Source organism: Danio aesculapii, chromosome 18, assembly GCF_903798145.1.
Source record: "Danio aesculapii chromosome 18, fDanAes4.1, whole genome shotgun sequence".
Classification (NCBI taxonomy): Eukaryota; Metazoa; Chordata; class Actinopteri; order Cypriniformes; family Danionidae; genus Danio; species Danio aesculapii.
Window position 1 is genome coordinate 12,243,710 of NC_079452.1, and position 12,078 is coordinate 12,255,787.

Here is a 12,078-nt window from a genome sequence, read left to right on the forward strand (position 1 = left end):
CATAATATTTATGTTTTAAATAAAATCTACCACATTCAGGCAGTAATACACAAATCTAGACGTTTCCACATTTAGGCATTTCATACAGTGGATTTAAAAAGCTCAAACCTTTACAGCTGATTTATGATTTTCTTTTGCAATAATACATTTTAAAATTCAGCATTACTAAGTTACTTTTCTTGGCTTATACAGAGGCAGTTTTGGGAATAAACTGAATCATTAACTAGATTCTGTCTGAGCTGCATTTCCCAAAAGCATTGTTAGTCAACTATGGTTGCAAGTTCTTTTAAACAGTGGAATTTGGGAATATAATCGCCTTCAGGAAACACACCACTGACCCTTTCATTTGTGTGTCATTGACCGGAGACTTGCACCGACCAAATCATTTGAATCAGCAAATCCTTATCTGAACACTTGCTCTGACTATAGATGACTTGAATTTGGGAGTTGTTGACTGGAGAGTCACTCTGACTGGATCATTTGAATCAGTGGCTACTGACTGCAGTCTGACCCTGACTGGATCATTTGAATCCGTGAGTCATTAATTAATTTGAACAAAGGAGTCATCAACTGGACATTTGCTCTGACTGGATCACTTGAATCAAAGACACAATAACTGAAGATTTGGTCTGACTGAATCATTTGAATCAAAGAGACATTAACTGGAGGTTTGTTCTCACAGGGTCCTTCAAATCAGTGAGTCTTTGACTAGAGATTTGCTCTGACTGGATCATTTGAAGCAATGCGTGGTTGACTGGAGCAAAGTCCCTTTAAGGCAAGTCATTTCATTGGCAGCCGTCTTTGAAACACCTCCAGCAGTATGCTCGGGCATTCTGTCTGAATGGGGAAACATCAAATTGCTTGCCAAGCTTATGATTAAATTTCATATTCGTAATCACCAATAAAATTAAGCAGCAACTGTGTCTTTAGTTTCATTTCTAAACGTCCAAATCACACAAAATCTGCAGAAACTCATGTCTGGTCCGAGCCCCTGCCCCGGAGAATCATCAGTCTATAGCGATCGATGATTGCCTCTTGTACTAGAAGGCAGGCTTTATTCGCCATATGGCGGTCGATGATTGGCTCCTGAACTAGTAGGCAGGGTTTTATTCACCATATTGACCGTTACACTTTTCCCCATTTAAAAAGATAGGAGTGACACATCTTGTGTATTCTATGGTCTTTGACCGGAGTCTCACTCTTGACTGGATCATTTGAATCAGTGAGTCATTAACTGGTGATTTGCTCTGACTGCATCATTTGAATCAGCGAGTGTTTAACTGGAGATTAGAGCTGTTTCCCAATACCAAGTACGCAAAGTTCGGACTTGCGTCCTTGGAAGTTCAGACTTGCCAAGTTCAGACTTGGAAAAAGGAACTCTCGAGGACGCGAGGACAAAAGTCGAGTACTTTTTTTAAATGGAAATGCAGTGTACTTTATAGCGTCACTTACCTCACCATGGATTCATCAGTTTCACTGTACATTAACAACAAAATGTTTTAATTAAATAAAGCACGCCCTTATAATTAATATTAGGCTATATTGATAATATAAATAAGTATATTTGATTTAAGAAAATGTAAACATAAATCCCTTTAAATGTGAATATAAATGGACATTATACAAGTATAAAGTACAAGACGTTAGGGTTGGGTATCGTTTGGGGTTATTTCGATACCGGTGCTAAATTGATACTTTTAAAACGGTACCAGTGCCAAAATCGGTGCCTGAACCGATACTTTTGAGCCACAAAATTATGGTGGATGACTATAGAAAAATCTTTTAAAAAATAATTATAATAGAACAATATAATTAAAGTTTAAAGTAAACATCAATTCATATTTTAAATATTTGAATAACATTAAAATATTTCCTTTGATCATTTGTTGCTTAGCATGAATTTAAGATTTGTATTATGAAATTACATTAGCTTACTACTAACCTGTGGAAAGGCTGTCATCAAAATGCTGAACTCCTTTTTTCTAGGGTTGGGGCTTGTGACTATGTTTACATGGTTATCAGTAATCTACTGATTTGCCTTAATCTAAATAAGACAATAATAAGATTAAGGTGTTAACATGAGTTGCTTTTTGAATGTTCCTTTCATGATCCTGTCTTACATGTTATAGTAAACAGATTGATTAATGTCATTGCGTCACCGCACTATCCATGTTTCATCCAGAGTTTCATGTAATTTCAGGTTTTTCATGAAATTTTTTGACTTTAACTGCTGTTACACTTTCATTCAGGAACATTTCCTTCATGCCCCCATGACAAACTGAGGTATTTTATGCGAGCATTAAGTAAGGACAGGTAAAAGAGTGCTCTTTTAATGGAATTTGATACCACACGTTGAATGGAAAGAAAAAATCTCCACATTTCCCCCTTACACGCAACTTTTGTAAAGCATCTGCTTCACATTGCTGTGTCAGAATCATTGCTTTTAAAATACGCTTTAGAACGCTTAGTTTAAGCAAATTTGATGAACGCGATCATGCGTGTTGATTTGAAGAGAGTCGCTCTCGCTCACCGAATGCACTGTACTGTGTGCGTTGCGTGCGTCCGTTCCCTAAGCAACAAGAACAAACTTCTGACATCGCCTGTCTGTATTCCTCAAAGTTGTTTAGAATGTTTAGAGATTGTGTGACGACGTGTACCCATGTGTGCCTTTGATGCACCCCTTGATGCTTCTTACGTCCTTGTTGCAGCACCAGTGGCACCGAAATTAGGCACCGAAATTCATATGCTGATTCGGTTCGGTGCATACCGATTACAACTATACTAGTGCTATAATGGCACTGGGTTTTCGTACTCAACCCTACAAGACGTACACAATAAGAAATAAAGATAACGTTAAGCAATTTGGTAAACAAATACAAACAACACACTAACATAATTAAAGACAATTATAAAACGTAACAAAATAACACTGCCAAAATACACCTGAGAACAAATAATAGATTTAAAAGATCAAAATCTGTCCGTTAGATATGCACAAAATGTATTAAATATCATGTTTTGACTGCAATAGAGAGATAAGATCCAGCGGGCCATGCGAGATGGACTGGCCGAAGCAAAGGTGCTCTCGGCGGGTGATAAGATGATGGCGAAGCACCCGCTGACAGGCTGGTACTCAATCCGCATAAGCTGAGGCACATCGTCAAAGATGCGCCATCTTTGTGAATAAACTGCTGATTCAAGTTTAAAACAACTACATTCTCGCCTGAAAAACTCTTAAAACTTTATTTTGTGACACAGGAAAGGAGTATTTTTAAAACCGTGCAGGTTTTTTCCTCTGCCATTAGTGTTTGCTGGTTTAGCTGCAATGCATTCTGGGATACTTGAGCTTCACAAGTTCGCACAAGTCACGTCTCGATGCATCCTTGGCCAAAGGGGTGGAGCAAGTACACGTCAGGGATTTGGGATTTTTATCTGTACTTGGCATGATGTGAAATTTTAATTGGAACGGTACTTCTGCGACGGTCAATGACGTTTCACGAGGACACAAGAACACAAGACAGCATATTGGAAAACAGCATTGGAGTCACTAACTGGAGATTTGTTCTGACTGGTCCTTCAAATCAGTGAGTCTTTGACTGGAGATTTGCTCCGACTGAATCATTTGAATCAATGAGTCGTTGACTGGAGACTCAATCTGACTGGATCATTCAAATCAACGAGTGGTTGACTGGAGTTTCACTCTGACCTGATCATTTGAATCAGTGATTCATTAACTGGAGATTTGATCTGACTAGATCGTTTTAATCATTATCGATAACTGGAGATTTGCTCCAACTTCATCATTTGAATTAGTGAGTTGTTTACTGGAGACTTGCTCTGACTAGATCATTTGAAACAAAGCGTTATTAACTGGAAATTTGCTCGTTTAGTCCTTCAAATCAGTGAGTCTTTGACTGGAGATTCGCTCTGACTGGATCATTTGAATCAGTGAGTCTTTGACTGGAGGTTCGCTCTGACTGGATCATTTGAATCAGTGAAGAATCAATTTGAATCTGCATCTGAATGGATCATTTGAATCAGTGAGTCTTTGACTGGAGATTCGCTCTGACTGGATCATTTGAATCAGTAAGTTGTTAACTGGAGAGTCGCTCTGACTGGATCATTCAAATCAGCAAATTTTTGATTGGAGATTCGCTCTGACTGGATCGTTTGAATCAGTCAGTTGTTAGCTGGATAGTCTCTCTGACTGAATCATTCAAATCAGTGAGTCTTGGACGGAAGATTCCCTGTGACTGGATCATTTGAATCGAAGAGTCATTAACTGGAGATTTGTTTTTACTGGGCCCTTTAAATCAGTGAGTCATTGACTGGAGATTCGCTCTGACTGGATCATTTGAATCTGCGAGTTGTTGTCTGGAGACTCGCTTTGAGTGTGTCATTGAAATCAGTGAGTCATTGACTGGAAACTCACAAAACAATTGTTCAGAGCATTTTGTGAAATTGTTTAACAGTATAACCAAAAAGAATCTGGATGTTCACAAATGAAACTCTACTATCACTATCACATCTCCTAAATGGTGACAAATAAATTCAAAATTACATCTTAATTCACTCCATTTCATAAATAAAATGTATGATATTATGGTTAAGTGTAATGGCGTAAAGAAAAAATATCTCACTTGTTAACACAGAATTTAGATTTTTTTTAAGATAGCTACTGTATGTCTCAGTCTACATATGTTCGGTAAACAGTCACATTCACATCACAATCGTATCAGATACAAATATGTTGAACATGTAAATATTACAATTATATTTTCCAAGTTTTATTCTGTAACACCTTTATTGTGATATGACCAACTCGGTTATAAAGGTAACTCCTACAATAGATTCTATGAAATGACAAAGTTGGTTGACCAAGATGAATGGGGTAATTGAAATTTTGATTTATATCGCAAGCATAAGTATGTAGAAATGCTTTTTATGGAAATGAAAATGTCTCATATTACTTTTAGTTGTACTTGCTTTTACTTGAGCTCTTTGGAGGATGGATTTCTCCAAAAATATAAAAATATCTTCTGCCAAAGCACCTGGCAAAGATTAAACAGCTTATCGCATGTGGTCTTTGAAAGTGAATGAAAGATCGTCCGTTTCTTCTATTAACTATCTGAGGCCAGTAACATTTCCCCAGCTGTCTCATTACGGAAGGTTATGTATAGCCCTAATCCTTCATTAACATCACCCACTGTGTGTAGAAGCAGGTGGGCAGGTCTTCAGTAAGCCTAAATGTCCCCCCTGAGCCAGGCGAAACATCTTGTTCTCAGAATGATTTCTGCTAACCGACCGCCATGACTTAGATGCCTTGCCAGAACTGAGATTAGATTTGTGGTTGATGTTGGGTGGGACTTTCCTATCATATTTTAGTTTCTGATTTTTTTTTTCTCCAGGTAGGTGGACTATCAGTAAAAACTGTGTCGCAGTTGGGTTGTAGAAACTGGTAGACTAATACATCAATGTCTTATTAGCTGAATCTTCCAGTAAACCATTTAAAAAGTCCATTGCGTAAGTTATTAGGGAAATTTTAGGCCTGTGTTACACAGTTTTTGCTTTAAACATCAAAGGGGCATTTTTCTTGCACAAAAATTGTTGGAAATGTAGTTTATTTTTTGTTTGTTTGTTGAAATTTAGTTTTTTAAGCACTCAAAAAAGAATTTTATTTAAACTAATTATTGAAAATGAACTAAAACAACACACTTCTTGAGGCCCTTCAAACCCTCTACAGCCCACCTCTATTGGTCAAAGTCCCTTTAAGACAAGTCATTTAACTCGGCGGCCATCTTTGAAACGCCTCTCAGGCAGTATGCTCGGGCAGTCTGTCTGAATGGGGAAACATCAAATTCTCCAAAACTACTTGCCAAGCTTATGACTGAATTTCATATTAAGAATCACCAACAAAACTAAACAACAACTGTCTCATAAGTTTAGTTTTTAAATGTTCGACTCGCACAAAATCTGCAGATTACGTCTGGTCCAAGCCCCTCCCCCGGAGTTTTGTCACTCTATAGTGATCGATGATTGGCTTCTGTACTAGAAGGCAGGCTTTATTAGCCATATTGACCGTTATACTTTTCTCCATTCAAAGCAATATGAGTGATATGTCTTGTGTATAGTCTTTGTATTGGCTCACAATAGGTCTTCCAGCCCCCTTCCCAGCACTTCTCTACTAGCTCCTGGTACTCCCGGTTCCCTTTCGTTTACCTCTTCCATCTGGTCTTCCCAGGGCATTGTGAGTTCAAGCATAATCAACTGTCTTGTTGCCTCAGAAATGATAATTATGTCTGGTCGGAGTGATGTTGTAACTGTGTGCTGTGGGAACTTTAATTGCTTCCCCAGGTCGACTTGCAACTGCCAGTCAGGGGCTGAGTGGAGGAGACCCGCCCTTGTCTTTTGCAGTTGGCAGGGTTCCTCCCCAGCTTTCACAAAGTCAATCATCGTTTTCAGGGCAAGATGTTACCGCCCTTCTGCTAGGGCCTTTGCACAGCTCCTCAATAGGTGTTGTAATGATCTCCTACCAAAGCATAACTGGCATGCCGGAGTCTCAATCTTGCCCCACACGTGAAAAATAGATAAGGAATCGAATGAACTGGAAGTCTACCTGCATAACGTTTTTCCATGTGATCTTTCCAGGTGTAGGCTACCCTTCCACTTTGTCCATGCCCCCTGCTGCCTCAGCCCCACTGTCCTGCTCACTCTTCCTCCACACCAGCTCGAACTTCCTCCTGGATGAATTGGTGTCGGTCCTTTTCTCTGGCCTTGCCCACTAGGGCTTTATTAAAAACTAGCAAGTTAACTCAGTTCCTTCATGTCATCCCAACACAAATCGATTGTGTGAAACCCACAGTTTTTTTTTACGGTAATTGTGAAATGTCAAGCATGTGTCATAAGGTCAAAGGACAATAACTGGTACACAAAACTCAGTGCACGGTTTTGCTCCATATTCTAACATCGTAGTATCTTTTCACTTTTTTCCCCTTACTTTTATTTAAGGATGCTGTTCCAGATTACTAACCAAGATCTACTTTGTGCTCTTATTCACCTTTAGGATGTAGATATAGATTGTTTCCAAATGCAGATTGGTTTTTAGATGGTAAAGATTTGTGGAGTTCTCAGAAGACAATAGCCGCGTTTCCACTATCGCGCCTAAAGCGAGCGAGCCAGGGCGAGCCAAGGCCAGTCGCGTTTCTACTATCACTTCCGGGGCGTAATCGGGCCAAAGCGGGGCTTCCTTGGGGCCAGTGTCCGGCCTTTTTCGGCCCGCCGAATACCTTGGGCCAAGGAGGGCCAACTGGGGCTTCGGGGCGGGGTTAAGTACAAAGGCGGAGTTTTCCTGTCAGGTAAAGAGGAGACAAGATGCTTTCTTCCCTTACATTTGTTTTGCTATCGCGCTTGATCAACTCACTAAGAAGAAGAAAAAATAAATGCCGCCGAACTCGAATGTCCTTATCCAGGGATCGCTGTCTGGCCTTACACCAACAGACCACAAACAGTAAAAAAGCAATCGCTTCGGTGTTCTCCATCTTCCAGCTCTCGTAGTGATACCAGGTTGTGTTTGTGGTTATAATTTGAGTTTTTTGTTCCCGCTGAAGTGGGCGGGTTGTGTGACGGGTTGTGTGACGTTTGATTCGGGGGACGTTCTGGGGGCGATGTTTGCGTGACGCGCTGCGATCAACTAGCCCGACAGTATAAACGCGACATGATTTCGGCCTCATTTCTCAACCTCCCGGGCTATTGGCCCGGCCTGGCCCGATTAAAGCCCTGGCTCGCACTGGCCCGATAGTGGAAATGCGGCTAATGTGGTTTAAGCTGTGTAACCATCTTGTGTGGTAAATGGAAATACAAATACAGTTTTGTCTTCTCATTTGCTCCAATTGCAAACACCACAGTAGTTTCTATGATTTGAACATGAAGACATGAAAAATAAGATATTCAGAGATTGATTGTCAGTCAGAAGAGATGTTTCAAATCTGCATCATTCCTGTTGTATTACAAACACTTATGACACAGAAGTTTAAATAAAAATATGTTTTAATGGTAATGTGCAGTAATATAAGTGTGTTGTGTAAGTAAATATTTTTTAGGGAAAGCATTTTGTCTTTAACATTATTATTTGCATATAAGATATGTTACGCATTAACTAATTTCGCATAAGGGCTCAAATTATTTGTTCGAAGTTTTGTTTTGATGCTTTGCTCAGATTGGTCAGATGGCTCAGTTTGTTGTGATTGGCCTATATTGTGTAGTAAACAAAATGCTCACTTCCATCCCCCTAATCTTCAGCGTTTGTAAGACAGTAAAGTTGCAAACTTAGCCATAATAATTATAGGAAATGGCTTGATCTGCACAAACGTCCACTGCAAGCATCAATCTATACAACTTGGGTTTTTTCAAAAATGCAATCAAAGATAATAGCTCAAAAAATAAAATCCCTCTATAGTTGTCATTTGAACGGAATTATTGCATTTGTGTATTACGTCTTTCATTTCTGTTGGATTTCTTCAAACTTTTTGCAGTACTGAGAAAAACAGCCAATCATAGGTCTCTGTTTTGCGCAGTGTAAATGATTAATTGCGGTTGCAGAATTGTGGATTCTAATTGGATTTTTTGTTAAAATTGTGCTAGAGTAAATGTTTTGACTCAACAATAATGGGCCATATGCACAAGCACTTTTAATCTTCTTAGTCTTCTGGCGAACTGTTGCATCATTACAAAATTGCCACATTGAAGACGTGATTTAAAAAAACATCAGTGATCTTTACTTCTTGACTGCTATATGTTATGAAGTGGGTCTCAGACTGACAATTTACACTACATTACATTTTCCCACGCCTTGTCTTTAAAATAGGGAAATTTATTTTACCCCAGTATTTTCAATGGAGTTTTTGTGCCAGGCTGCTGCTACTGACGGTGCTAGTGTTTACTTGAACAACTATGTGAATACTTAAGTTTATTTCGCTGATTGTATTACATTACAACATCGATGCTGTAAAAGGAAAATTGAAATAGTCACATAAAGTTTACACTAGAAGTTCATTGGTGGCTAAAAAACACTAGTAGTGCAGATACCCCATTGATTTTTCTTACAAAGTGTCGACCAACTTAAGTGTTTGAGGGCAGGCCATGTAGTCCTGCGGCAGCTAAACAAGACCACAATGTTGCATTATGGAAGAGTTCCTTGCACACCTTTACTTTACCTATGTAGATTGTAAATTTCAATTTCTCCTCTTTGTTTACTACAATTCATTTTATCAACCCAGGCTCATTATTGATTCGTACCCCTGTATACATTTCTGGAGAGCACCAAATACGTCCCAGGAGGTAAGTTTTTTTTTTTTTTGCAGTTTTTTAGCGAATCCACCAGAGGCCGCTGTGTACGCTTTCTCAGATCTCAAATTTCTCTCAAGAGTGGCATTCACACCTGCTGTTCTCACGTAAATCCACCAGAGGCCGCTGTCGACTGACTTACTGACCATCCGAAAAGCCTATACACCCCCTTCCCTAAACCCAATAGTGTTTTCAAAAGCACCAATTGACCAACCCACTGCCTTCCCTAAACCCAACTGACAGTGTTTTCAAAAGTACCAGTTGACCCGATCACCCCTTTCTCTAAACCCAACCGACAGTGTTTTCAAAAGCAATCCAGAAAAACAAAAAGCCCTCGCGGCAGCCTGATTTTTACCACATTTTCAGATTTAACCACATTCTCACCATGTTATTTACTTCTTTATTTTATTTTTCGCCTTTTGTTTTTGTTTTATCTGCCTTCTGAAACCGTTCTTCACCAGACTCGAACCCCGTCATCATGGTCAACTCCTCTCTGCGACTCAAGTCCGCCAATATAAGTGGTGAGCTACTGGGCAAACTGGTAACAGCAGAAAAGCCATCCACATCGAGGTAAGCGGTCAGCTGAAAGTAAGAAAAGAAACAGAAGCCATCATCAGCATCATACTGCCCCGTAGCTTTCATTTTAAAGACGAAATGCAGACATACGTAGCTCTGGCTACATAATTTGCGCTCTTCAGAAATCTATATAGGGAAACGTTTTTACAATGAGCCTGTGTTGCATTTTTGTATTATATTTATCTTTTGACGCTGATCATTTCAATATGCGTCTAAAAGCCTGAGATTTCCAACTGCATTAATGAGGAAACAAAGGGCAATAAAATCTGAAGAACAAGAACAACAACAACAACAACAGTTCGTTCATTTTCAAGAAAAGTGTTCAAATAATAAATCAGTCCTCACTCAGTTTTACAAGGGATAATAACTTGCACATTTTTCACCACAGTCCAAATTTTTTAGCTTTCTGCTGGAGGTCCAGTTTATCATTCATTGTTTTTCTTTAATCAGTTGTGTGTGCATTATTAACAGTACTCATGGTAGCTTGTTATTAGTGTGCCGAATTGAACAATTATGGGTTTTGACAGGTAACACCATGCTGTTGAGAGTGTTGCCATCTGTATATCCACGCCAACCAGAGCCCATCCATCAACACATTCGTGAGCTGACGGCGATGATGCCCCGGCTGGACCAGACGGGCAGACAGCACCTGCTCAGACTGCTGCAAATGATCTCAGACCTCCACCCACTGGTGAGTGAATGACACATTACAGGATGAATGAGCAGAAGAACAGGGGGTATTCGCGGTTATTCGGGCTAAAAACAGAAAGAATGTGAAGGTCACCAGGGGAGTGGAGGATAAATGAGTGATTTAGCATTTATTTTAGAGCTGACAGCTGCAGTACAAGGTCAGAGACTTTAAAATGGTGTGATGGTTGACACCTCTGCCGGTACTACAGTTGCGGATGGGGAAATGTCAGAAAACACACCCGAACCCCCCACGACCCGAGTGAAGACACATTTACAGGAAGAGAAAAAGGGAAACCACATTTTTGGCAGAAACAGTCATCTAATTTTTTTATGTTTTGAGGGGATTGGAGGATTTCTTGCTGGCAAATAGCAGATGTACGGAATCAGAGGAATGCTGTAGTCATAAGGAGTACATTTATTTCACATTGGACAAGCAGATGCATAATCAGAGACGATACCCGCATTACACACTGGTTTCTTTCAACAGTAGTGAGGAAATCTGGGTTTCTCTCGTAATTTCCAGGAGATACACAGAAAATGGGGATTCAGTGTAAAATGTTGCAACATTAGAGGATTCATATTGAAATTCCAGACCCTCTTGTTTTTTTACGATTGATTATTTTATTTTTTTTGTGGTGTTTGTGATTAAACAAAGTGATTACAACTAAAAACGTTAGTTTGGGGTCAGCAGGATTTTAACATTTTTTATCAGTTTTAAAATAAGCTTCTCCAGCTCACCAAGGCTGCATTTATTTAATCAAAAATACAGAACAAATTGTAAAATTGTGAAATGTTATTGCACTATAAAATAAATGTTCAAAATTAATAATTTAATTTAATAATTTATTCCAGTGAATTTAAAGATGAATTTTCATTACTCAAGTCTTTAGTCACATGATCCTTTAGAAATCATTCATTCATTAATTTTCTTTTCAGCTTAGTCCCTTTATTAATCCGGGGTTGCCACAGGGGAATGAACCGCCAACTTATCCAGCACTTGTTTTACACAGCGGATGCCCTTCCAGCTGCAACCCATCTCTGGGAAACATCTATACACACTCATACACTATGGACAATTTAGCTTACCCAATTCACCTATACCGCATGTCTTTGGACTGTGGGGGAAACCGGAGCACCCAGAAGAAACCCACGCGAACACAGGGAGAACATGCAAACTAATAAAAGCAATAATGACTTGAGTAATAATTTAATTTGAAACTACATACAAAAAGTAATAAATAAATATTTAACAATGTAACTTTTTTTTTTTTTTTTTTTAACTTTTTTTTTATGCCGCCTTTAAAACATTAAAAAAAAACATGAAAAAAACATGAAAAAAAACAGACCTTAAACTTTTGACCGGTAGTGTATATCAGGGGTCACCAAACTTGTTCCTGGAGGGCCGGTGCCCTACAGATTTTAGCTCCAACTCTAATCAAACACACCTGAACAAGCTAATCAAGGTCTTAC

The 12,078-nt window shown here is 39.1% G+C and overlaps 1 protein-coding gene across 1 annotated transcript in view; it reads left to right on the top strand.

The window, feature by feature from the left end:
• veph1 (ventricular zone expressed PH domain-containing 1) overlaps window positions 1–12,078 on the top strand; it is a 153,454-nt gene that overhangs the window by 45,321 nt on the left and 96,055 nt on the right. Inside the window, exon 4 of the mRNA XM_056478100.1 lies at window positions 10,446–10,609. Coding sequence (XP_056334075.1) covers window positions 10,446–10,609 — 164 coding nt within the window. The remainder of the gene's footprint in view (window positions 1–10,445; window positions 10,610–12,078) is intronic.